Here is a 27525-nt window from a genome sequence, read left to right as displayed (position 1 = left end):
GTCGATGGCCTCCTTAGCTCTGAACCGTGCTCAGGCTGTAAGTCTTTAGAATTACTTTATAAAGGAGCTAAAGACTTATTTTAACTACAAATGATATAGTTTGGTTTCATATCAGTGTGACTGGCAAGTGTCTGCTGATACATCTTCATCTGCTGCTCTATCCAGATGTTGGAATCTGTGTATTCCACAGCATTTTTCCTCTGCTTCCCAGCAGAAGAGGCACTGAAGGACTTGGATGAGGGACTACTGTCAACAGCATGTGCAGCAGAGCACTCATACATGGGTTCTAATGCAGTGACTGAAGATCCAGTGCATGCTGATAGAGCTGTGTTGGTTCTGAGAGGTGGCCAGTGAAGTGTTAGCTGTCTGCTCCCAGGTTTCAATTGTACTTACCATGGTCATTAAAAATACACTTGAACAAAAGTAGTAACTGATTCGAATGATAATGGGAAAAGGTACAAAGGAGCAAAAATCGTGAGTTAAGGAGAGAACATCAGCCCTAACTCTGACTACTCTGAGTCTTGATTTGTTCCTTGTGGTGGATTGCAGGTAGGTTTGAATGTAAAATGCCCTCTGCTTGACTGTCCAAATCTCATGTTCCTGATTACTTTGTTTTAGTGACACTTAAAGAACTGTGGGATGTTTTCTTGGTGGAGGAAGAAGTGAACTCTTTACAACTTCTTCCTCCATGAGGGGTGTGCTTTGTACATCTTTGAAGTGCAGTTCATCAAGTGGCCCTTCTTGATTTTAATGCCCTAAAGAAAGTTGATGTTGCATGTTGTGTGCTGAGCCTATGACTTGTAAAGGAAGATGCATGATCACCTTCCATGATCTGAGATTTATTTTTTCTAAATACTAAATACTTTTTACAGAACCTTAGCACCTGGAATTCTCTGTTCATACTCATCTCCTAACCCATGTCATCATATAAAATACAAATAGAAAATGAGCAATCAAACACATTTATCTTTCCAAGACCCTCTTCTTACCATGATGTTTGGCTGGTAATTTCAGCATTGCGCTACCTGAAATGTGCCCTACTTGTTCTGTGAGAAAGTTCTTTGACTTCTAAGCCCCTCTGAGCCTGTTGGGTTAGTCTCATATGTTTTAATAATGGCCTTAACTTTATTTCTGAAACAGAAATCACTTTTAATAAACTGTACAGCATATAGTCCTTAAACTGGCTCAGCTTGGAATTTTCTACCTTTTGCCTTCTCACTGTCAAAAAATACATCTTAAACCCAGAAAGAACAGATGTATCCTTTGTCTTCTAAATATAGATGCCATTTCTGGGCCAGAGTTTTATATTAAGATCTGTGTTCTGCAGAAAGTTTTTCCAATTATGGAAGACACTAAAAGATGAATGTGCAAATAAAGCCACAGGTGTCTTCGTCTTATGCTGATGGGGTCAGCTCTTCCAAAGGAGCAGTTTCTCTCTTCTATTGTGCAGAGATTCAGCCTGGGTCAGTCTTTGAAAGAAAACTGATAAAATACTGTTAATACTCTGAAAATGCCTTTGGACCGCTGAGCTTTTGAGAGCTTAAAGATGCCTCATAATGTTCTTTCCCAATGGGCAAGATAAATCATAACTCCTGGTGTGGAACTGCCTTTCAGTTGTCTCTTTGCCAGCTTAAGCGGCTGTTTTATGTGGTTCAGTTTTAAAGGTGATAAGTCAGGATGCTGAAGAGCACTCTTGGGAAGTAAGATGTGGGCATTGTAGAATTATTCAAGCTCCACTGGGTATAAAAAGAGGAATAAAATATCTGTCCTCATTGCCTGGTTATTAGTAGCATGGTAGCAGAATCCCAGAAGCAGTAATGTGGTCACGATGAAGGCATTGAACACACTGGCATAAAGAGGCAAAGTCTTTTGTTCTTACTGCTGGGTGGTATTTACATGCCTTTTCTAGCTCATTATTCAGAGCTGAATGACATGTTACCTCAGTAGCTTCTGGGAGCTCTTTGGGATTACTTAGAATAAAAATGAAAATAAGAAAAAGCACCCCTTATACCCCCAAACCAAAACAACCTCTCATCTTTCTGGCTTTCTCTTCTCATCCCCAATCCATAGTCTTGTCCACCACTGCATGGTATGCAGGTTGGATCCCAAGTCAGAGTGGATTATTACCCATCTGATAACTGTTAGCTGATATCACCTTGTTTGATGGCAGCCTGTTTCCAGCCTGGCAGGGTCTGTTCTTTCCTGGGCATAAATTGTTCAGAGATTCATTCTTCTACACTTCTCATTCAAACTGCCCATCTGTGGTCTTCTGATGACCTCATTGCTGTAAAATGCAATGTAAAAAGGCAGTTGCACACCCAGTTTCTTTTCAACCTCCTTTTCTGGCATGGTTGAAAGCAATAACATGATTAAGAGAGGATGAAGGTGTGAGGTGGGCTTTTACATCTGCATCATTTCCATTTCCCTCTCTTCTCCCAAGCAAAGTATGGTGTATTTCAACTCAATGGCTATTGGATTTCCTTCTGTGTGGAGAGCTTGGGTAAAACATTAGCCCATCTGTTCTGACCTGGCCAGCATCCTTGCAGCAGACTGACAGTATGTTACTCAGAGTGGACATGTGAAACTTTCCTTGTAAAACTGAGCCAGCAGCTCCTTGGTATGCTTGCTGTAAATACAGACCTTTTAATGCAGGGAGGTGGTCGTAATCTATGGTTCTGTGCTTACATTAGTCATTCTGACTTTTCTGTTCTGTTTTGTTTCTTTTTGTCTTGTCTTCCTCTAGTACACCTCCAGCATGAGAGCCAAATACCTCGCCACCAACCAACCTCGTCCAGATGCTGGCAGTGTGCATTAAAATGAAAAAGCAAAAACAAAACCCACACGTGCAGTCAGACTAAACAACGTGCCAACTGCTGTGCCCCTGTGCTGTCCTCGTAGAACAATCCTGCTGTTCTGCCCAAAATCCAGTGCAGCTCCTCCTGTTTCTCCAGTCCAGACCACCCCTCCAACCTGGTACCTGTCCACTGGAGTGGAAGCTCCTTTTGAATTTTAAGCCTTCACCTTGTTGTACGTGCCTGATGTGCAAGAGAGCAAGCACATACAGGCAAGCCACTGAGAGCACCCAGGCAAGAAACTGGGTCCACCACTTGTTAGAGTAGCCTATCTGAAAAAGTTGGTGAATATTTTCTGTTCCCCCTTTTTTCTCTCCCTTCTGTTCCCCAGAGGGACTCAGTGAAAGATGGTGGTAGATCTTCACTTCTGCAGTGGCATCAGCAGTCTGTCAAACACTGAAGAAGCAGAGGCTCGGTGCCTATGACTAGCATACAGCAAGGGAATGCTGAGTCAATGCCCAGTGCAGCATTGTGGTGGGAGTCCTTGGTCTAGTGCCCTTTGTGAGGGAGGAGGGAAACTCCTGCCCCATGGTGTCACTGCATATCCACTAATATTTGGGAGCCTGGGGCTCTTCTAGAGCAAACCAGTCCTCTACTCTGGTTAACTTCCTAAAAAGAAGCGTTAAGAAAATGCCTTTTTCATTCCCACTGTATCTGGCTTGTGAATTCTTGAGGAGGAGCAAGGGGTCCCAGCACCAGTCAACTACCCTATCCATTGCTCTGAACCTGACCTCTCTGCTCCATCAGGGAAGCCCAGGTACTTGCAGATGGCATTCTGGGTGCTGCCTTTATGAGGCCGACACACAGATCAAACAGGAGCCAGCCACCCTCTTGGTGCCAAATTTTTCCAGGAAAAGACTTGTAAGACTTTATGGAGAGTATTTTTGCACTGAAGAGTTTCAGCTCTCTGATCCTAGATCTTACGGGACAGTCAGCTTGCAAAAGCAAGAGAGGCTGGAAGCAGCAATGGATTCATAGCAAATGCAAGCTCTCCCTGCAGGAGTAACCTGTGAGTTCTGCTGGACTTTCTATTTTCTTAAGAAAAAAATAATTAAACATCATGATTTACAGCACAGGGTTGCTGAACTGGCGTTGAAGGAGGTTTTTGGAACCTCAGTCCTAACAAAGATTGTCAGTATATCTTCTGTGTTCCAGGGTCAGAAACCCAAATGTCATCTGGAGAACATTGTGACTGTCAGAACAGGTTATGTTATTCTATTTTATTTCATTTTGTTTTTCAAGGCACATTGCTAACCACTATCTGACCGTATTAAGGCACACGTAAGGCATTTTTCTAGACGTGAGGCTTGCAAACAGGCGGCTGGGGTGCCTGGAGAGGGCAGCGTTCTCCATTGGTGCTGTACTTCCCACTGAAGAGCAGTGCTCCAAAGGGCACTGACAGCTTCCTACTGGAAGAGGAGACTGCCTCTTGGGGAGGTACTGTGGAGTACTGCCCTTTCAAGTAAGGTAGCTATGATGTTCCTTTTTGTCTTTTTACCTCTGAGCATGGGCATCTTAGTGTAGCTGCTGAGCATTACATTAAATAATTGGCAGAGGAAATAAAGTGGGAAATGTCTCTCAAACTGGAGTTGAGCCATTGGCAGAGGCAGTTGGTCTTCACCTCAGTGATGTTCAGACTGTGTCTGTTTACCCCACGTTTGCTGTACGGGGCACAGAGTCTACCAATCTGCCTTTACTGAAGTCACCTGCCTTCTTGCAGTGAGTAGGAATTGCTCCTAGCAGATGGTTAATGAGGATGATGGAATCTGCTGTAGATGGTACCAGTTCTGTGGAAGAGCAAGCTTTGAGACTCTTTAGCTAGAAACCACTAATAGACTGCAAAAGCTGTTACTGTTCAATGGAGTGAGGGAAACAGGGAGGAGGCACCATCATGCAAACAAGAAGAGAAGGTTTTGGAGAAAACTTCACCCTAACTCTCTGGAAGCAGGATTTTCTTGCTCAGGACTGAGGATGCCCTTTCAGACACGGGCTTCACACTGAAACATACCTCTGTGTTATCAAATAACAAGGGCAGGGAAATGTAGTCACAAGTGGAATGGAGGGACACTGTGGCTCATGCGCACCATTTCCACCCTGTCTAAAAGCCTACCAGGAGACCTGGTGTGCAAGCATGTGGTGTGGTCAGCTTGCAGGGCTCAAAGCACACAACTGCTATCTGGGGGGAACTGAACTTTCCCCTTGCTTTGAAGAAAGAAGCAAGAGCCATATAATCCTTATCAAGACTGAGTTGTTCTGCCATCATCTCTTCTTGCAAGATGTGCTAGGATTGCTACTTACACTATCAGTTCTAGGGGAGCTGCCCTACAATCTGTGGTCCAGTCCTACTCATTGAAGGCAAGTGTTGAAGGCTGGAGGGTGTGGGGAACCCTGTGTAAACAAGTGCTTCTGTATATTGAATTTTCTGTATACAGAATGCATCCTGAACATGCGTGTGACTGCACTTTGGGTTGGGTCTAAATTGCCACAGTGGTATTGTCTGTGCCAGCAGGGATAACGGGGCAGCGAGCCTATGCCTTTTTGTCTGCAGCGTCTAATGGAGCAGCCACCTTGACCTGCTTCCTTCCAAGGTTTGGCATAGCCACTCATAACACCCAGAACAACTTCGTGACAAAGTTTGGGGCTTGCAGCAAGGCACAGATGTGGAGATATGTGCTCTGTGACTTCAAAACATAACTGGAAAGAATGTTAACGGAAATAACATTTTGCTCTCTAGAGGCCAGCATAACGTGACTGCAGTGTGAGCTGTGTACCTTTGTCCAGCCAGCACTTCCTTTACTTGACATGGATATTGCACTTTTGTAAAGCATCCTGGAACTCTGCTGCCCCGCTGCATGCTGTGCAGAGCGCTGGATAGGAAACACAGACAAATGGGTTTCTTTTTGGTTTATTATTATTATTACTACTTTTATTTTTTCTTCTTTTTTTTTACTGGAACCTTGAGCAACAGTGTGGCATTCCTGCGGGCTGGTCTGAACAGATCTGCTGAAGAACAGATGGCCTTTGCCTATTCTTATGGCTGCGACACAGTCAGTCTCATCCATATGGTCACATTCTGTCTGAGGAGCAGACTTTCCAAAGCCAAGGTCTCCCAGGCTCTGTGCCTCCCTCTCGGGTGAACAGCAGGTGCTATCTGGCGAAGACTCATCTGTTCTAGATGGCATTCATGGTTGAGGGAGTCCAAACTCTTCAAGCTGTAGGAGGTAAAGCTGTAGAGGCTTCTCTCTCTTCCATCGTGTCTCTCTGTTTTTAATGTGACAAAATGCCAAGGCCATATCACTTGGCATGTCCCAGCTGACCTTATTGGACCATTACTCTTATGTTACTGGTTGCTATCAAAAGGGTCCAGAATTCAGGGGAGATGAGATTGGCCTCTGGACGCCTCGCTGACTGCAACATGGAAGGCAGCTTGTCTGGTTGAAGGTGACTGCATCGGTGAAGACACTTCATGTTACTTTTTCAGAAGCACAAATGTGGTCATTGGCTTGTCTGGTTGGCTTGGTTTATTTCCACTGCATCATCATGTGTGAATGACTCTTTCTTTCGGAACTGAGAACTCTTCCAAGCACACAAACATCTCCACAATGTGAAATGTAAATAGCATGTTGGACTCTCGTGTCCAGTGTTCAAGACTGCATTGTAATTGTAAAGGAAATCGAATCAAGACTTGGCTGTGAATTTCTTGTGCTGTCTTGGGAATATAACTGTAGTGTTTGTATCCTGTATGTATTATTAAACTGAGTTCATTTTATGTGCTGATAAAAGGGTTCAAGCTAAGGTTTTTAGCGTGCATCCATGTATCCAAATGTGAAGGATGGAGCGCTCCCTTCCCCTCCTGTCCTTTTTCAGTTTTCTCCATTTGATAGGTGTTAATTTTCCGTGTACAGTCATCTCAGCCAAGATGCAAGGGTGTTCATTTGAGTGCTTTGAGGGGGACACAGTGCATGGGGTTTTAAGTGATCCTAAGTTAGGATTTCCATAGCTGTTCCCTGATAATACATGAAAAGTTTGGCCTTCCTGAGAGTAAACCCATTTCTCAGGGGGCTGCGTAGCCATTGCTCACGAGAGCTTTGGGTGCTGCAGGGTGATAGCAGACAGGAGTGGGTGGATAAACCCATGCTTCACTGCTGGTCCCGCCTTTTCCTTCCAGCAGCAACTGAAATACCATGCTGAGCCCTTTGAAGAAGAGAGGTGTCTTGGCTTGTTGATTGTAGCCACCCAACCTGATTCAGGAGTAGATGAGGTGGGAGCTAGGGAGAGGAGCTGGCTTTGAAGTGCTTCCTACCTGGGGACCAAGGAGAAGACAAGGTCTTCCCCAGCTCAACAAGTCTGTGTTAGTGTAATTCAGTGAATATCTCTGAGTGGGAGGCGAAGAGCCCTCCAGGGAGATACCAGGGAGTACATCTAATGACTTGAGAGATCTGACCAGACTTAATTTGTACCTTCAATCAGGTGGCTTCTTTCATTGCAGCCTTCTCCCCTTTTCTAGATACTATTGTGTGCATGCTATGGATGGCTTCCCCAGGAGGCCCAGCATTAGTGTGGGATGTTTGGGTAGCAGTTCCTAGGTGGCTGGCAAGTGATCTGTGCTTTTGCGGGGGGATCTGCTGATGGTGTTTCCCAGCTGGGAGAGAGAAAGGATGGGTTACTGGTGGCCTGGAGCTCCCGGGTGCTCCCCCAGCCCCTGCAGCTGCATGCATGAACGAAGTGGAACATAAATTGATGTACAACCAGAAAGTTCAAAATACTCCTTTCCTAAAGAGGATAACTGTAGCATGAAGCTCTTAGGTGCTCTGCATATTTGATACCACATTGCTCCTCACTATGCAATTCCCAACTCCTTCCTTCCTGTTCCTCTGATCTCACACCAAGACTTCTCCAGGGGTCTCTGCCCAGGAGGCCCCTGAAGTCCCAGAAAAGCTTCATTCCCTTCATTGTCCTCTGCATCGGGTCCAGCTGCCCAGCATCACGTCGTGTGCCTCAGGTCCCTTGGTAACGGGAGGCCCCATGAGTTCTATTCACATCATTCAGAGGGAAGTTTATTTTCTTGGACACTGTGCACAGAAACCTACTGGTGAACATGTACCTGGCCTTTTTGTAACTCTTCTGTTTGTTCTTCTTAACCATAATGGTTGTATATCATACCACTTTATATACATATAATATATATAAATATATATAATTTTTTTTAAGACTTTGGACCTGCTAGTTTCTTTCAAGTGTTCCTGCACTTACCCAAAATGTTTTTAAATTGTGAGGATTAAAGAGGATTGAGCCCATTTTTCTTTTTGTATCTTTACTTTGAATTCTGTAGTTCTCTTGATTGTAATGTAGCTATTTTTTACTGTAACTTTTTGGTTTGCAAATACTAAACAACAAAACCTAAATGTAATTTCTGTGGTTTCTATTCAGCTTGGGTTTCATGTTTTAAAAATAAACGATTTAAAACCACTGTTCCTATTGATTGACTCTTATTTTCTCTCCCTTTTTTATTTCTGGGTTATTATAACATTTTCTGTTCATAAACCTGCCTGAATTTGTGTTACCTTTCATATACTGGGGTAGATCCAGGAAGAGAAGATGAGACCCTGCTTGGAGCACTGTCTGCAGTTCTGGTGTCCTCAACATAAGAAGGACGTGGAGCTGTTGGAGCAAGTCCAGAGGAGGCCACGAGGACAATCATGGGCTGGAGCAGCTCCTGTGTGCAGACAGGCTGAGAAAGTTGGGGCTGTTCAGCCTGGAGAAGAGAAGCTGCGTGGAGACCTCAGAGCAGCTTCCAGTGTCTGAAGGGGGCTACAAGGATGCTGGGGAGAGACTCTTCATCAGGGACTGTAGTGATAGGACAAGGGTAACAGGTTGAAACTTAAACAGGGGAAGTTCAGGTTAGATATAAGGAAGAAGTTCTTTACTGTGAGGGTGGTGAGGTTTGCCCAAAAAAGTGATAAATGCTCCATCCCTGGCAGTGTTCAAGGCCAGGTTGGACAGAGCCTTGAGCGACATGGTCTAGTGTGAGGCGTCCCTGCCTGTTGCTGCGTTGCTTCAGCCAAGACTTGCAGAACTAAGCCAACCCCTGGCTTAGGGCTAGAAGATCACAGACACCAATATGGAGGATGACCAAATAGCGTTTTATTAAACAACAGCAGGCATTTTATACCTTTTGGCCACACGGAAGTACCTGTGCTGACCCAATCAGAGGGCAGGTTAACAATTTTTACCTTTTATGGTATTGCCGAGCCTCGCCCCACAATTCCCCTCTCCATGCTATGGGGCTTGTGAGAGTATCTAGGGAGGGGCTCTCTCTTTCCGTACATCGCGATATCTTCCGGCCGCCAGACCTTAACTACCTACACCTGCCCATGGCAGGGGGGTTGGAACTACGTGATCTTAAGGTCCTTTCCAACCCAAACTTTTCTGTGATTCTATGATAAAAGAGCCTTACGGTCTAATAGCTAGCAGAGAGTGGAAGGAATAAAAATACATATTTTACGTATATATATTTTTTATACACATATAAAATATATATATATCCCTACTATAAAAATCAAATTAGTCGTGTCAGTCCTGCGCGGCGAGACGAAGCGTGTGCACGGGTATTAGCAGGGCTGCTTTCTTTGCTTTCTTCCTTTGCTTCTAGGTCTCAGCCTGATCTTGTTGCTGTTAGAAGTCACAGACTTTGGGATTTCTAATCCAATTTGAAGCCTGGACTGTTAAAATGGAATTGGACAGCTTAAATAGAACCTCTGAAGAGAAATGATTGATGCAGACGTGGCCTCCAGGGGAAGCTGCACTAATCGTGCTTTAGGAACACTGTGGCTTGTATTCCTCCTGAGTGGTCTGTGCTGGGGGCCTGGGAGGGTGAGGATCACAGAATCATGGAATACCATGGGAGGTACAGCTCCAGCTCAGCCGCTGCAAAGGCATCCCCCTTTCAGATGATGAAATGTGCATACGTGCCTTTGGTAGGAGCCAGGGGAGCTGGCGCAGCTCAGCGTGGGCTCCTCTTTCTCGGCTCTGCCCCAGGCTATCATGGGTTTCTTTTTAGTTCTTCATTTGTACTGTTCTCTGATCACAGGCCCGCTCTGCCGTGTCTCTATCAAGTAGTGAACTAAAACCTTCACCTTCCTGTAAATCTTACCTTCTCTTGATCTGTTTTTTGCCTGATCACACCAGCCAAATCAAGGGGTTGCTTTCCTGCCTCCATTGTGCTGTCCTTGCCTCTGTGCTCAGCCCATCCCTTACCAGTTGTGGGTCTTTGGGAAACTCCCCACCACCAAAAATTGGTAACACCAAACAGCATCTCCTGCCCCTGTGCCTGAACTAGAGCCCTAGGACAAGGGCTGTGGGGAGCGGAGCAGCTCCTTGGGCATGAGCATGGGTCTTTTGGGGAAATAGGAAACAACTGTGGGGTGGGAATGGGATGGAAAAGCCTCTTGGCAGAGTTTGGCGACACAGATAGCTCCAGCAGTGTTGATTGCTCTTGATCTATCAAAGCAGAAAGCTCCCAAACTACCCAGTGATGCTGTAAGGACCAGGCCGATGGTCCTGGATGTCACCACGAAGTGGCAAAGCCAGTTCGAAGGCTGCTGAGAGGGGACCACATCCTGCAGCCCTGGACCTGAGCTGGGCTCTGGGGTGCCCTTGGTTCTGCTGGTCCCATGGGAGTGTGTGTGCACAGGTATGGCCTGTTTCCTTGGAAGGCCAAAGTGGTCTAAGCAATAATTTAACTCTGTTAATGCTATATATTTTTTAAAAGTGCTTTGTGCCTTTGTATGACTGAAACCCACACCCGTGCTCTCGAGCCCTGCCATTGAGTAAACCACAGAGGGCTTCCTGCTGTGCTTTTCACCCTCATGAATCTCCACAGACACCAGTTTTCCTCCCTTCACTAATGATTGACAGATTTTCCTTCCCTCTTTTTTCCACCTAAAGGAAGAACCCACGTTTTCCATCTCTATCCCTGCTCTGAGATGATTAAACATGCTCTCTGGTGCAAACAGCTTCGAGCAGTCAAGGGAATCTGATGGCATGAAGGAAAACAAAGGCCCCATCAGAGTCAGCATGTAAATATTTTACCAGGTTTATGGACTCCCACCATGGGGATGGGAACATGCAAAGGCCACTTCCCTGGTGACCTTTCCCAGTGCTTTTCAGCCTTCTGTCCCCAGAGAAGTCACAGGCTTCACTTGTCTCATTGCGCTGCTCCTGTGCCGGTGGGAGCAGGGCAGGGCTCTCTCCTGAGCTATGCAGAGCTGGGATGAAACAGAAGGGAGGGTGAAGTATGTGTTTGAATAAACCTTTGCTTCTGATCAGCCTTCAGTAGTGGTCCGTTAGATCTCTGTCCTCAAAGATAAGGCAGGGAGGGATGCCCTGGGGAGGTGCTTTCAAACATATTTGTTCCTGCGGTATGCTGAGCCGTGCCAACAGGAGCGCTGGCTCCGGGGTTGTTGGTGGGTTGGCAGCTGGAAAAGCAGCAAGCAGAGCTGGGATGCAGTTACTGACTACATGTCCCCACCTCCTGTCACTTCTTGGGGTGGGAAATGGCCTGTGCTACAGGTCATGCTTCCTGCTGAATGTGGCTCTCTGCATGCAGCACACAGTGCTGATGCTGAAGCCTGGATCTGCACAGCTTCTTCCATTGAGTGCACTTGAGAGCTGGATTCATGGTTCTCCTTCAGGAGGGTCCCATCAGGACTCTGACTCACCATGTGTCCGGGAAGGCAGCTGACACTGCATCTCATCTTCTCTAACCCCTTCTGAAGCACCCTTGTCCCTTCTTGGGGAGGAATGACCCCATCTCCCCATCCCACTCTGCTGGACCACTTCTGCATTCAGAAGGTCGTGGCCTCTCCTTGCACTGCGAGGGAGGCCAGGGCAGAAAACTGAGTGTCAGCTTGGAAGGATAAGCCTGAACGGGGAGACACCAATCTCTCTGACCACATGGGGATGCTGAAGTCCTGCTATTGGCAGTTGGAAGGGCTTGCAAGAGGAGGCAGACATAGAAGAGGTGAGGGGAGAGCTCCTCCACGCCCCATGGCTGCAGCCTGGCCTGGGCCACCTTAATCACACTGCTGTGCCCTTGTGCCGTTGCGTGGTGGAGAGGGGATGGATGGTGGCAGGAGCTGCAGGGCCTTTCCTGCTGTGGCTGATGTCTCTATGGCTGCAGGCAGGGCCGTGTGCCTCGACTGCAGGCAAAAAGGTCTTTTCCTGGAGCAGGCAGCATTTCTCACCAGGACTTCAGCAAAAATCCCTGCTCAGGGACTTTTTAAGCCCTCCCCGGTTCATTGAGGGGAGTGGGAGGAAGCACAGCTCCGTTCTCACCGCGAGGTGTTGCAGATGCTGGTGCTGGAGCCCTTCTCCCGCCCGCTTCCTCTTCCCACCACTTACACCGTGGGACTTGGCGCTTGCACCCCATAAATCACACGGTCGCTCAGGATCTGCTCCAAATGCGGCTGCTCTGGGGCCAGTGGATGGGCTGCTTGGGCAGGGATCCAGCGTGAACCCCTGCTCCCCAAGGGGCTTCTAACGCAACAGCCCACCTAAATAAGGGGTGGCTCACTGGGCTGATGTGCACATAGCTGGAGCATCAGTCAGTGCTGACCATCACAGCTTTGCTGTGTGCTCTCACTGCTGATCCCAGTCCCCTGCCTCCAGCATGGGCAGGCACAAACTCAGCACGATGCCCCCGGTGAAGCCTTCCTGGTTTGGGAGGGATGGAGGGGGACACATGCACTGAGAAGGAGAAAGGAGGCCTTGGGAATGGGGCTGTTCAGTGATGCCACAGCTTCAGGTCTCATCTGGCAGTATCGTGGGAAGCATTTCCATCTGCTTTTAAGATGCTCAGTTCATCTCCTCCTCCCATTCTTGGCTTGCCAAATGGCTACAGGAGCTGGGAGGCTGGGGCAGACCAGAAGCAGCTCCAGGGAGGAGGGAATTGGTTTTGATAGATTCAAAGCTGGTCTTAAAAGTCAGGAAGAGAAAAATAAACTCTGGAGGGCTTTGGGGTTGTGTTTCTTTTAAACACCTGCAGATGATGCAGGTGTGGGAAATAGTAGAAAAGTGAAAAGAAAAAAAGGGGATTTGGGTGATGTTTGGGAGCTGCTTTTGTGGGGGCTGCTTTGCACACCCCAGCACCTCCATCACGCTCTGCTGCAGGGCTTTGCATCCCGTTGCTCCAAGATAGACATTGCTAATGGGGGCTTTAGCGGCCTCCAGCTGCACTGAGGTTTAGGGGTGTAACTCATGCCCTCACAAGGACCCAGAGCGCTCCCATCCCAGCAACTGAGTCAGTCAAGTCCCAAAGCTGCAGCTGGAGCTGTGCGCGCATTGCTCAGACCCAGCAATCCGGCCGCTTTCATATTGCTTTCCCACAAATATTCCAGTTTGCTGGGCCAGAGCAGCTGGAAGTGGCGCTTGGAGCCGATTCACACAAGTTGTGTCAGCTCCCAACACCCCCTCTCCCATCCCAAGTCTCAGCTATTTCTCGTCACTGTCAGTGCCAGGTCGGGTGTTCGCCCCATCACCACACACAGCTCCCCAGTGAGATGTTCCCCACGTCCCAAAGCTCCCAGGCTGGGAACATGATTCACACAAATCCAGAATAACGAGTGGCCCAAATACAAATTAAAACCAAAAATAAGGAGGTGGAGGAAGCAACGAAAAAAGGACTGAAAGAGCGTGTTCTCTGCCCTCAATGCTGCAACCACCAAGGGACGAGGAAAGCCTTTGGCCTGACACAGTGCTGGAGCATCCCATGGGCACGATGGTGTCAACAGCAGTGGTCCCTAACTAACAGCAGTGTCCCCATGCCAGTGCTGTATACCAGCCCCCTCCAAAAGGTACGAGTGCCTTATCAGCTGCCTCGAGAGTAAACAGGACGTCGCACAGCAGCGCCGGGGTGCAGATGAAAGCAGGCTGGCCTGGCGAGAGCAGCAGGCTTGGCTTTTGTTTTCCTTTTGGTTATTAATGCTTCTATTTATTTACTTTTCAGCCCACGGGTAGGAGGGAGCAGGGAGAGGCTGGGAGCCTGGGGTGGGACAAACTTTGGGGAGGGCTGGTGTGCTGCCTGGCCCTGCTCCTGCTTCTGAAGGCTCAGTGGGGTCAGTTTTATTGTAGTCAATTATTTTATATTATTTATTTTTTTATTTTACTTTTATTTCATTTCATTTCATTTCTTTTAATTTCTTTTAATTTTATTATTTTACGTTATTTTTATTTTATTTTACTTTAATTTTATATTTTATTTTACTTTATTTTATTTTAATCTTATTTATTAAGCACTCCCCCGGCCTTTACCCCCGCCAAGGGGTAAAGCATCCTTGCAGGGTCATCCCAGCCAGACCCATATCCCAGCCCTTGGTTCCCCACTGCCTCGCTGGGCTCTTAAGCCAAGATTTGGGCTGTATTGCAGTAAACAGGCAGCCCGCACGCAGCCCTGCGTGTGTGAGGTGGGTGCTGCCGTGTCCTCGCTGCATCTCCCCATCCCACCGAGGGGACCAGCCTGCGGAAAGGGTGACGGTGCCGCTGCCGGGAAGTGCCCGCGCTGCCAAAACCACAGCCCTGAGCAATGGGAAACTACATGTGCGGGTGGCAGAGCTTCCTGTGCCTGGCACAGCTCCCCTGCACTGCCTCTGTGCTGTGGGGATGAGGGCCCTAAATCCTGCACCCACCATGCGGCCCCTGGCCCCATATGCTATGGAAAGGCAGCTCTGCTGTCCACACCCACTTTTTCCATAGAGCTTTGTGGGTACCTATGCGGTATTTTGGGGGGGGCAGAAGCCAGAGCCCCCCAGCCCACTGCACCTCAAGGGCTTCAGACTGTTGGGGGACTGTGATTTTTGGGGCTGTCTGAAGGGTGTGCGGGTGCTGGGAGGAGGGGTTGCTGCTTTAGCACATGCTGACTTCCTGCTAGGCTGTATTTTTAGCAAGGCCAACCCCTGATAACCCAGAGATTCAAGTGAAACTGTGAAGTAAGAAAGTGTGCCTTGGAAAGAAAAAACCCCAGAGGAGGAAGGTGTGGGAAGGAGGGGATGGCGCAGGTGAAAGCTGGTACCAGTGATGCACAAACAGAGCTGGGTTTGGAGTATGGGGGCAGATCTTATGCCGTTGCCACAGCCGATGAGAGTCGGGGCTTGTTGCTGGCAGGTGGGTGCTTTGTGTTGGCTGAAATGGTGGTGGAGAAGGAGAAGGGAGGGCTGGGAGGGAAGGAGCTCGGCTCCTGCAGCCCCCAACCTTCCCACGCAGACGCCTGCCTGCCGGCTGTTAACAGCACCCTGCTAACAACCGGCTCTCACCTCGCCCCTGTCACCTCCGCTCCCATCCCAGAGCCTGGGAAAAGCCATCCCTGAGGCCTGCCCAAGCCTTTTGGGGAGGGGAATGAGGAGAGGACCCTCACACCCCGGGATGCAAATGGCCAGGGGATGCCGGTACCCGTGGGAAAAAGAGAGGGATGCGGGCGCAACCCCTCCTCGGTGCATCCCTGAAAGCATCATTAGAGGTGATAACATCCGCAGGGGGAACAAGGGGTGTTCAGCACAGCTCATCCATAAAGAGACACCAGAGCTCAGGACCAGGTGACTGTGGTCAGCAAAAAAGCCGCTTTATTGGTGACCGCTCCCACGGGAACGCCGTGGCAGCAATCGGGTTCAAGTCCCTGAGAACACACTGTCCATGCTGGTTCCCCATCCCACATCTATTGCTTTCAACACTTCCTAGTTACAAAAAGCACAGAGTGATGTTCCAGATACTGGAACATATAAATTAAGGTAAGTGATAGTTACAAAGACATCGCAATTATTTCTTTTTCTTTCTCAAACAGATTATCAAAGGGTGGGGATTTTTCTTTTTCCGATCCACAGAAAATGTATAAAAAGCATTTTAAAATCTACATATTTCTCAATGTGTTGGGTTTTTTTTTGTGTTTTTTCCCCTTTAAAAAAGGCACAGTAAAAAAAATACTGGCTCAATAACATATTTACAATGCACCCATTATGGGCTATTTTCACTCAGCTTCATGTTGGAAACGTTCAGCTCCGGCTCAGCCCACTTATAACCCAGGGGCACAGGGCTGTAGGGAGCAGGCAGGGTGGCCACAGGGGGATGAGGATCCCTCTCCCTCCCTGCCTAAATCCCTCCCCAACAGGGAGAGAGCAATGGCCAGGCTGGGAAATGCCTGCCCATGGCAAGGTGCATTTCAGGTGCTCCAGTCACCCAGACCAGCGCTGGAGGATGCTGTGGCCCCACGCTGGTGACACACACACCCATAGAGCCCCTGGCCTGCCCCCAAAGTGCAAAGGTGCAGGGCTGCCCGAGGTGGCACTGGAGGGAGACCCCATGCAGACAGTGCCCACGTTGCTCTGGTGGCTCCAGAAAAGCCCTTTTCCCCCCCACTGTATTTATAGAATGTCTTTACATTAGTCTCTATAAATAGTGCACGGATCAATGCACTATTTATAGTGCAGTCCACCCCAGTTGGCAGTCCACCCCACCGTCTCCCTTCAGTGCAGCCATAGAGCACACAGCACCTTTGCAGCACCCTGGAGCAGCATTTGCCATGGCCAGGAGGCTTCCCCTGCCTGTTTTCTACCTGTTTGTGGAGCCGGGGAGCAAGACTCACCAATGACCCTTCATCTGAATCAAGAGCCGGAGCTTCGCTGCTGAGATTTTGGGGATAGGAGAGGGGATGTGGATGGATGAGAGGTTATGGGAACAGGGAACAGGGAGAGGCAAGGAGGGGAGGCACACACCAAAAAAACTTAACATTTGAAAGGAAAAACAACAAAAGAAGGAGAAGCAAGCCCGGGGAGGCAGAGCCCCGCACTGCGGTTGCTCCCCACGCATGGCGTGGGGCCCACCAGTGCCATGGGGATGCCCAGTGGTTAAGTGCTCAGGACCCGTCCCCCTGGCCAGAGCAGGCAGCGGGCACGGGCAGCCGGGCAGGCAGGGCAGGGGACAAGGGGCCGCACAGCAGCCTTCAGTACACACACACTGTGCAATACCACAGCAACGACGTCCGTCCGTCCGTCCATCCTTGCACCTCGCGGTGAGGCCGGACTGAAACACCCGCACGCAGGTCCCGCACGCCCGTCGGATACCGGGGAAATTGGGGACGAGGTTGGAGGGGACATGTGCCTCTCCTAGTAAACCATGTTGGCGGGGCACCACGGTGTGTCGGGGTACAGCAGGCAGTGCACGGAGCGGAACCTGCGGAGGAGAGGAGTGATGCTGAGCGTGGGGAGGTGGTGGCCCCACGGCCCCCTGGCTTGACGAAGACAGGGTCCCCTCATCTCACCTGGATGGGTCCTCCTCAACGGAGAAGGCTCCCTTCATGTGAATGGAGTTGCGCTTGTTCTCGAACATGCCATAGCTTAGTGTCACCTGGGGAGGGAAGGACAGGGGGGTCAAGCAGCCGATGTGGCCATGAGGATCAAGCAGAGGCATGGGGGGAGGCTGTAAATTCACCCCATTTCCCAAAGCCACACTCAGCATCAGGGGTGGGCTGATGGGATTTCCCCCCTCTGCTGATGTTCCGGTTGCGTGCCAACGGATATCTTAGCCACAATGCCCCGTTTTTAGGTGACAACATGGGATACCTGTTTGTGGATCTCTGTCTTGGGCACCTGGTGGAGGTTCTCCAGGTGGGAGTGGAAGAGATTGCTTCGGATGAGCTTCACTCCCAGCACGGACTCGATGATATAGCCAATGGTGCAGTCATCGGGCAGGCGGATCTTCTCTGCCGTGCTCATAAAGTGGCCCCCGCTGCAGGGAGACAGAAAGGGGCTGCAGAGGAGCAAAGCCCAGGGGCTGTGGGTACCCTGCGGGGTCTGGGCTTGGCCAGTGGGTGCTCAGCTCTAATCAAAAGAGGAACTTCCCAGCTTGTTTCCAAGCCCACTGCAGACACCCCCAGCAAGGCAAAGAGAGTAAGGCGGTGGGACACAGGCCAATGTCCATCCCGAAAGATGCTCTGTGCCCCGCTGGGACCATGACAAGTCCCCATGAGAGAGCAACACCAAGGCTCTTACCTGGCCCATGGGCTCATCTTCAGCGCCAGCCCCCGGCTGATACAAAACCCCGCTCCGCCCGTGGCAAACCAGAAATGCACAGGGTGCTGCGAGAGAGGGCAAGCAACAGCAGTGAGACCTCCTCCTGCAAACCCCAGTCCAAACCAAGCCAGCCCCAACCTCTTGCCCCCATCTCACCATCTTGTTCTCACTGATCCTCTCAGTAGCCTGGATGGGCCGGTCCAGGCTGGGTTTCCCAATGTAGATGTCCTGTGTGTGTGGATAGCTGGAGAGCAGCTTCACCAGCGTCCGCACGTTCACGTAGTTGTCATCGTCCACGTGGCAGAACCACCTGCAGTGGCAGCAATGTCACAGTGGGCTGGGGCAGCTCCCCATGCTGAGATACAGCCCCAAAATGGGAACAGGCTTTGCTGGGACCATCCTCCCCCTTGCAGCCCCACTGTCCCCCATGGCAATCCCAGGCACTACTTACTTTCTGCCTGACTCAATGAACTTGTCGTACTCCACAGCCATCTTGCAGGACAGGGCCTGGCGGCTGTGGGCAGCCGAGCAGTTGGTGTTGATGACATTTCCTATGGGAAGAGACGGATTAGGGTCAAAGTCCAGCATTAGGCATCCTGAGCATCCCCTTATGCTCAAATGGTGATGCTTCACCACACGCCTCCCAGGCGTGCCAAGGGATGGAAACCCCATGGATGTCCCTGGTGCTCGGTGGCCTCTGTGTCACATCATTCTGGGCAAAGCATGAGTTTTTTGGGAATGGCTTTTGGATCCACATGAGATAACGAAAGGATGAGCAAGGGATGAGGATGGAGCAGATGCACCAGGGTTGAGCTATGCATGATGCTACCTGCATTACCTTGCCCATCCCAGGGCTATGTAGCACCCACCCTGGGAGTGAGGAAGTGTCCATGAGCCTTCAGGACACGATAGCTAAAATCCTGCCTTATTTTGCTCACCCAGAGTCCTTCCCAGCCTGAAAAGGAGTCATTCACATGGGGAGAATAGACTTTGATGATCCTGGCCCGAGGGAAGGGCTGCCAGGGAAATGCTCCCATGGAACCCTGGCTGCATTGCCCATCAATCCCAGCTTACCCCAGGGACAAACTGGTGCAAAGGCAACCCATCAGGCATAGAATAGAATCGTGCTTCCCAGCAGCATCATGCAAAAGATGGGCTGACTGGGAAGAAAACCTGTCCCCAGATGAAGCTCCTGGGCAGAAGGTGCTTTAGGCATAATCAGTGAAACAAGTTGCCCTGTTCTCAGCCCAGGCTGAGATTCCTGTCTAACCAGTGGCATTTTGACCATTCTTTTCAGTTCCCAGGGCTGGCTCCATGCCAGCCTTGCTCCCCAGGCCAGGGCTCCTCAGGGAACCTAGAAGGTCATGCACGCAAAAGGACAAGAGCCACAGACTCACGTGCTTGCTTCTTCAGCTCCTCATCCTCCCCATCCGTGAAGATGAAGGTCTGAAAGAGAAGACAAGGCACCTCTGAGGACCAAGGGCCTGAGGCCACGTGGCTCTGGATGTGGCACAACACCCCTGTGCAGCACTGGGGATCGGTCCCTCTGGAATGCTGGTGGTGACTTCTTCCACTTCATCAAAACCCAAAGCAGCACCAAGAGCTGGACATGCCCACAACACACTTGGCTTCAGACCAAGAAGGGCACCAAGCTGTGCCAAGCTGGCACTCACTGGGGTGCAAACCCCAGCAGCCATGCCAAGCATCCCCATCCTCTCACCTTTCCCACAGGGCAGCAGCAGCAGGCAGGGAGATTTGGGGTCACACAAGGACCATCCCCAGCCCGAGGCGGGTGCGCTGAGAGGAGCAGGGGAGCAGAGCACAGCTGGATCTAAGCAGAGACTTCAGACTTTATCCGGCACGTGTGGCCGCAGATGCCGGAGCAGCCGCCCCGCAGCATTCCCAACCCAGGCAGGTGTGTTTGCCCATAGTACCGGCTGCCAACTGCATCCCCACCTGTGTCAACAGCACGTGGCTGTCCCGGGACACTTGCACAATACCCCTACGGATCCTCACAGCTCCCCGTCCTGAGCTGGGTGCCTCTCACCAGCCCCAAGGAGGGGATGGTCCCTCACTGCCCACCTCAACCTCATGCCAAGCAGCACCCATCCTCCTCCACAGGCACCCCAGCTGCACTTCTCTATTTACACAGCTAATTCCTGGCATATGCCACCGGGGAAGGAGGACTGGGGGGAGATCTGGGTTTTGGGGAAGCAGGAGGAGAGAGCAGGGGGTGGGAAAGGCATTGCCATCAATCAGCGGGCAGCAAACAAAGCTGAAGGAGAGAAACCACAACCAGCTGCCAAGCGCTATTAAAAACCAGACGTGCACAAAAGGGCAAAGGAAGAAAGACAAAAGGGTTGGGGAGGGGGGGGAAAGGCAGGAGGCAGCAGAGTGGGGATGATGGAGCCTGAGCGCTGGGGATGATGAATTACAAGTGAGCTGGAAATCGGGTGCAGGCCGGCCCCGGGAAGGCTCTGGCTGGGGTTTTGTGGTGTGTTTGAGGAGGTGGGTACAATAGCAGGGTGACTTTACTCAGTGGAGGAGAGTTAAGCGGGCAGTGGTGGTCATTAGCATACAGCTGCGCTGGTTAACCCAGCGTGTTTGCTCAGGGCCTGAGGGGAGGCTGGTGGGGAGAGCCCAGACCTGCAGGAAGGCTGAATGGGAGGGGAGGAGGATGTGTTCCTGGGGACAGGGCTACAAGTGACCTTTGGGGCTTGGAAAAGAGAAAAGAACAAGAAAGAAAAAGGCTGGAGGAGGTGGGAAGGCAAGTTCTCACAAATGCTGTGCAGCCTGGCCTTTGGGTAGGGACAGGGTCCCTAAGGGGTCAGGAAGGCCTTGAACAAAGGGCTAGGGGTTGGGGGACCTGCTGATGAGGAGGGGACAGCTTGGGTATAGGGCCTTAGGCTCATCAGCACAGGGCCAAGGATGTCCGTGGTCATTGCAGCCCCAGGGACACATCATTGCTGGGGTGACATCAGTGCTGCGCACGGAGGAGGAAGATTTCACCCCAACCAACACACCTTGCTGCTGGCCCCCATTTCTCCAGGTGAGAGGACAGGTAGCTGCTGGGGCTATGATCTGAAGTGGGACCACAGGAGACCATCCAAGGGTGCCCAAAACAACCCCATTACAAGCCCTTTCTCACCCACCCTGACACGTGGCGCCCTGGCAGCCCCTAAGCCCCAATGCTGCCAGAAGGGGACAGCGGATGCGGGGGACACGCAGCCTTGGCACAGGCGAGACAGAAGATGTTTGCTTGATTAGCTCAGAAACGCCATCCAGCAACCGCCTTCAGCTGCTCCAAAAATAACCCCGCAAGTAATCCTCCAGCTCAGCTGCTATAAATAGAGCACGGGGACAATTGTTTGTTACTCGTCCTCACCGAAGCTCCATCCGAACGATGCATCTTCCTCCCGGCCTCTCCCCACATACATCTCCATCACTTTCCTGCTGCGGGTGGACCGGGTGGCACCTTGGGGACCAGGATGGGGCCACAGAGCCCTGCAGGTCACCTCACAGGGGCCTCACAGTTTCATCTCCCTCCCATCCCTGCCACAACATTTAAGTAAAACTAAAAGAATTACAGCCTTTATTTTTCAATTCATTTGGTTGCATTTCTTGAGAGGGGGGAAGATGCACCCTTCCTGCACAGCACCCTTGCCCAGGTCTGCAGGGGAGAGGAGCAGAGGTGTCAGCCGAGCATGAGAGAGGACAGGACATGAAGGGAACAAGAAAACACCGTATTCATGTGACAAGGAAATACCATTCCAAGCCTTTGGAATCCTCAGTGTGTAGTGTTGGGCATCAGCATAGTGCCCAGTTTATGGTCGTATGAACAGGATGGGGACACTGCAGCCAACATCCTTGAGCTGCCACCTACCAAATCTCCAGATGGACAGCAGCATGACCAGCCCCCCAGGCACCCAAAGGTCTTATACCCACCTCTCTCCCACTTGGCACCCATGCCAACCATGGCACCAAGGGGTGCCAGGACCTCTTGGGCCCCCCCCGCAGTAACTTTTCCTGCAGGGTGCAGGAGAGGAAGGGCCCGCTGCCCCCCCCAGCCCTGCAGGAAACCTCATTGTTCTCAAAACTGCAGCTTCAAGAAACACAGGATGCCAAATCCCTCCCAAACAATAGCTGCCACCGCTCCATACAGCCCCACACAATACTCAGCCTCCATGTACGGGGACCAAGAGGCACCCTGGGTCCCTATGGCCGGAATGGGGTCAGCCTCCCCCCCAACTGTCTGCAAGGAGCCAGGCAGCCGCCGGCAGCCCCTCACCTCCTCCTCACCCAAGGGGAGGGCCCGTTTCTTCTTGTCTTTGTTGCCCTCCCCTTCATTTCTCCTTTCACAGTGACTCATTTCCCCCCTCCACCAACTGAGCTCATGGGTGGCTCATGGCTGGGTGCTGCACAAGGCATCCCACCAACCAGGGCCACCCCAGCATCACCCTGCTCCCCTCTGCACTGCCTGGATGAGTGGTCCAAGATGGGGTGGCACACTCAGCAGACCCCCTGCCCGCTTCATGTCCTCATCTTCCCCAGCAGCACACCCACTAAAATGGGGAACTATGGCCAGGCAGGCACCCCCGTGACCCTGCGGTGCACAGATCCTGTCCCCGTGCCATGTCTCACTTCCCCATGATGGGAGAAGATGGAGCACCCCAGCACCCAGCTACACAGTCTTTTCCCCCCCACCAAGGGGGAAGCAGCCACCTCACTTGGATGCAGGAGACAGCAAAGAGGTGCTGGGGGCAAGAAATCAGCCTTCAGCTGAGCAATGGACTCCAGGGGAGGCAAAGGGACTGCAGGAGCAGGTTCCTGCCTGGCTTTGTGTCCCCCGCAGCAGATGTTTTCCCTCTGGACTGTGGGGATTAGGAGGGAAAATCCCCACTGTGCTTCAGCCCATCGTGAGCAGTGCAATAGCAGCATCCCTGAGATGGTAGTGTCCCCACTCCATGGTGGTGGCCTTCCCCAGCATTGATGGGGAGGGTCTGTGCTGGCACTGGGATTCCGGAGCTGGGACCTGCAGAGGCAGGAAAGGGGCTTGCAAGGCCGCAGGCCCTTCCTCCCGCCGCTGCTTTGGGCAAGAGGAAGAATCCTCCACTGTAATTTTAAATGCTATAATTTTTTAATAACCTCCTCACAAACAATGAGCTCATTGTGCAGTGAGGGTCCCCCACCCTCCCTCCTGCCCCGCGCTCCACACGCTGCTCACCGGCTCCAAGGCTTTTATGGACAAGGACAGCGGCATCACTTGGAGCAGCGATTAAGGGGCCCCTCCACCCCCCAAAACCACATAGGCTGCCCAAGAGGGGACATCAGGGAGGGACCCTCAGTGCTCAGCAGGCCCTGGCACATAGCCCAGGGGAGCTGGCTGCATCCTAGAGCTGGTTTGGGATGAGCAGCCCCCAGGTCGCAGCTCAAGTGGGACATACACATGCTGGCATGCTCTGCCATGGCCACTGCAGGGATGGGGACCCTGGCCAAGGTGCTAGAGGAACTTGGGAGCAGCCACCAGAGCAGCGTGCTCTCCGGAAGGCAAACCCATTCCCTCTGCCCCGAGAGCAGGAATTTTTCAAAGCCTGCAATTACCATGCCGAGTGGGAGGAAGCGAGCAGATCCCACGCTGCCGGGATGGGAGCCCAGCCCAGGGCCCTCACGGGCACTGTGGCGTGTGCCGAGCCACCCATCCGCCTTCGGGGTGCCCCAGGGGCAGGGGATGCTTCTTGTGCAACTCTGCCACTGTAAATCACCCGACTCAGCAGGAAAGCGGTGGGTTTGGACTTGCTTCTGTCCAGGATTTCTGCCTAATGGCTACTTTCCTCCCTCCTCTCTCTTTTCTTTCCAGTGCAAAGGTCCCCCAGACTGCACTCCAGCATCCTTAAGGATACAGCTGGAAACTCTCCCCAAAGCAAGGAGGGGAAAACCCCATAACTCTCCTCCAAACAGAAGCTTGTCCAGCCTGAGTTGTGCAAGCTGAGGAGCAGATTTAGAAAGGAATAAAGATCTGCCCGCCCTGTGCAGAGAAAAGCAGGAAGGAGAAGGGGGTGCCCTTTGCAGTGTCTTGGAGGGGACAGAGGGCAGGAAACAGGGACTATTGTGGGCAGAACAAAGAGCAGCCAAGGAAGGACACAATAGCTATTCCTCCTATCTGCCAGGGTCCAGCCTGGAGTTACCTGCTGGATTTAACCCCTTCTCACCAGTGCCTTCATCCCTCCTGCCCAGAGAGCAGCTTGGCTAATGAAGAGCCAAGAGAAAGGTTGGGGTTTGATGCAAGAGGAGGATCAGGGGAAGGAGCGACCGGGCATCAGGCACAGAATCGTAGAATCAACTAGGTCAGGCATGAGGGTTCTCAGCCCTTGGGCAGGAACTTCCCCATGTCAGCCAGGCAGCACATGTGCCCAAGCACCATTAGTGACACAGGAGTGAGACAGGGACAGGATGAGCAGCCATGGGCCTGACTCAGACCAAGAGAGACGTTAAGCAGAGGCAGCACCCTGCTGCCACCAAACCACCCTCCTAAGACAGAAACCATGGGGCCAGGCAAGGAGGGGATGCAGGAACTGCACAGTCCCCCAGAACAGGGAAGTAAGGGAGAGGAGCCCCATGGCACCAATCCTGCATTCCGCAGGCCAAAAAAACCCAACTTGATGCCAAGTTTGGGGGAGCCCAGAGTGCAACAAAGCTTCCCAGAGACAGCAGCCAGCATGGGAAGACCAAAGCTGATCACTACCAGCAGCATGGAGGCAGAGGGATGAATCCATGTGTCCTCCCAGCCCTCCCTTTGCTCCACAGGAGCTTTTGCCGCCTCCAGCTCTCTCGGCAGCTCCTTGTCCTCAAGTGCTGTACAAAAGCCGTCACTCAGCAGCTTGGCTTGTCAGGCGGGCACCTCGCCGGGCTGCGGCCCCCCTGGCTTCATGGCCCTCATCTCTAGGCAACCTGACCTGGACACGGCCGGCTCCGGCTCCCCCGTTCCCATGGAAAGTGCCACACAAGAGGCTGCGAAGCCTTTTCTCTGCGCCAGGAGAAAAGGGGCTTTGTTAGCTTGCCCAGGGGGACAGCGTGAGAGCCGAGCCTCGGGTCTCTGGGAATCCAAACGGACAAACGGAGCACAACAACAAAAAAAGCCCTAAAAGAAAGCCGGAGGGAAGGGGGGGAAAAAAGAGCAGCCATTCCCAGGATCATCTGTAGGTGCTCAAAGAGCGTTTCCCCCTCAACCACCACTCGCCACCCCCTCGCAGTGACAGCAGAGCATAAAAGAGGTTTCCATTAAATGACTGTACCGGGGAGAGACAGCAGAGCCACTGCCAAGCCCAGGAGACCTGAGCAAAGAGAGGGACAAGATTCACATGGGAAAGAGAAAATAACAAGATAATGCTTGGGGTAAGTTGCAGGAGCCAAGAGCCCACAGCGTCCAGCAGAGCTGGGTGAAGGAAGCAGGGGCAGGTTGATATTCCGATCACTGACCCCCCCACCTCCTCCTTCAGCCACTCCAGATATCCAAAGGGAAAAAGCCCAACAGTTTGCAAGCAAGAAACATGATTCCAGGCCGGGAGGAAACACGTGAAGACAGTAGGATGGAAAGGTTAGGAGCAGGCATAACTTACTTGGAAAGCTGTCTAAGGATACAAAAAGTCTTAATAGCAGATGGCAAGGCACATTTCCTAAGGAAACAGCTTTTTGTTTTCCTTTTCAAGTTTGCTTCAGCTCTTGAAGGACAGCGTAAGGGACTGCCAGGGCTCTGTGCAGGACATCAGTAAGGTCAGGAACAGGACTAGCTGGAACTGCCCTGGTGCAAGTGAGCCAGAGCAGACCTGCAAAAGCAACCAGTACTCCAGTCCTCCCCAGTTCCTGGCAAGGGGACCGGGAGCCTCAGCACATCCCAGTGCTCTCCCAGCCCTGGGTGCTTTACTGGGTGTCCTTTGAGCAACCTAGCTGCAGTTACTTCACAGAGCACTGCTAAACCTCACCCTGCAGCCCAGGAGAGCATCCACAGCAACCTGACCTTAGCTGCAGCACCAGTAGTCCTAGCTGCATCCCCGCACCGTGCCTCAGTTTCCCCAGTGGGAAGCAAGTCAGGGTAAGCTCTGCGTTGGGAGGTGCTCAGCATGAAGGACCCCGGAGTAGAGTCTGGGGGGCTGCCGAGTGAGAGGAGCCCAGGCCAGGCTCTCTCCATCATTTCCCCATCCCAAACTCACCCTGCAACGCTGCATTCACCCTCCCGAACACACGGCTGGCTCCGGAACAGCCCAGTCAGCCTCGAAATACCCTCGTGCTCGATCGTACGGGTGGAGCGGAAAGAGGAGGTGGCATTTACCGGTCACAGCACCACCGGACCCCGCACGGCGAAAGGTCGGGCCCGCGGCTGACCCCCGTGGACTGGAACCCGGCCGTGCCGCTCCATCCCGGACAGCGGCAGGGACCGTCCCCGATCGCATCCCGGTCCCCATGCCCTTACCATGTCGCGGTTGCGAGAGATCCATGTGTCGAGCAGCAGCTCCAGCCGCGCCTTGTGAAACTTCTTGGTGGTCTTGACGGCGATGAAGACATCGCGGGGGGAGATGTCCTCGGCCGGCGGCCGCGGGGGGCTCGGCGGGGCGGCGGGGACCTCCCGCCGGGCTCGGCTCAGCCGCCCGAAGTAGTCGGCGAAGCTGCGGAGAGCGGGGGGACCCTGTGCCGCGGGGGGGCCCGCAGCCCCCAGGCTCTGCAGTGCCCGCTGCGCCCCGCCGGCCTCCCCACGGGCCAGCCCCGGCCGCCCCGGCGGCTCCACCATGAGCACCAGGAGGCAGGTGAACATGGAGCCCACGAGGGACAGGAGCAGCTTCCTCCCGCAGCTCTTCAGCATCGCCTCCTCTCGCCGCACCGCCGCCTGGTTCTATGCTGCGTTGTGTTGTACTCTCAACCGCTCCGCTCTCCTCCTCTCCTCTGCCTCACGCCGCTTCCAGCCCCAGCCGCGCCGCCGCTTTTAAACCGTCCCCGCCCCGCCCGGGGTGGGACGTCCCCGGGGCCGCCCTCATGCGGGGCGTGAGCAGCGGGCGCCCGGCCCTGTCCGTACCCGCTCCGCATCCACTCAGCACCCGCTCCGCACCCGCTCCGTACCCGCTCCGTCCCTCCGCATCTTCCCCGCCAGCCCCCCCTGCCCTGCCCGTCCCCTGCTCCACTCCTGCCTCTGCCTTGCCTCTGGCAGGGTGCTGGCAGGCTGCCTGCTCCTCCTTCCCTACTATTGAGGGTGGTGGGGAGGGTATACAGGTTTGGGGTACGTTGGTCCATGGTGGGAGCATCACTCGCTGCTTCGTCGTCGCAAAGGGTGTGTTCTCCCTCCAGCTCATCCCAAGCTGTCTTTTCCAAGAGCCTGCACCGAGGTTTTCTCACAGCCGTGTCCAAGAGGTTACCAGAAAGGCAACCAGCCTGACCAAACTGTTGCAGTTTCCCATCAGTCTCTTCTGAGGCCAAGCATAATTGAATAAAAACCCCAAACAACCAAAACCCCCAAAACCCACAGCAGTGCTCTCACTTCCACTAAGCTCCAGCCTGGTGGGTAAGTCTGGGAATGGGGCACGGGGGGAGTCTGTTCCCATCCCTGCTCAGGGAGACCTGGAGGCATTCCA

At 52.3% G+C, this 27525-nt stretch overlaps 2 protein-coding genes across 3 annotated transcripts in view; one reads left to right on the top strand and one right to left on the bottom strand.

The window, feature by feature from the left end:
- TTYH3 (tweety family member 3) overlaps window positions 1-8322 on the top strand; it is a 79127-nt gene extending 70805 nt beyond the window's left edge. For both annotated transcript variants that reach the window (XM_030484547.1, XM_030484549.1), the window contains one exon: window positions 2744-8322. In XM_030484547.1, coding sequence (XP_030340407.1) covers window positions 2744-2815 — 72 coding nt within the window. In that variant the 3' untranslated portion in view covers window positions 2816-8322. The remainder of the gene's footprint in view (window positions 1-2743) is intronic.
- Window positions 8323-15440: 7118 nt separating this feature from the next.
- LFNG (LFNG O-fucosylpeptide 3-beta-N-acetylglucosaminyltransferase) lies at window positions 15441-26858 on the bottom strand. Its single transcript, XM_030484022.1, has 8 exons — window positions 26376-26858; window positions 19306-19354; window positions 18360-18459; window positions 18065-18218; window positions 17888-17973; window positions 17459-17624; window positions 17158-17243; window positions 15441-17069 (listed from the first exon to the last, which is right to left on the bottom strand). Exons 1-8 carry the CDS (start codon window positions 26760-26762, stop codon window positions 17003-17005), a joined length of 1095 nt encoding a protein of 364 aa, XP_030339882.1. The 5' UTR covers window positions 26763-26858; the 3' UTR covers window positions 15441-17002.
- Window positions 26859-27525: the final 667 nt, after the last annotated feature.

This window comes from Strigops habroptila, chromosome 4 (assembly GCF_004027225.2).
Source record: "Strigops habroptila isolate Jane chromosome 4, bStrHab1.2.pri, whole genome shotgun sequence".
Lineage (NCBI taxonomy): Eukaryota > Metazoa > Chordata > Aves > Psittaciformes > Psittacidae > Strigops > Strigops habroptila.
The sequence above is the reverse complement of the archived record's forward strand: the minus strand, read 5'-3'. Positions and strand labels throughout refer to the sequence as shown.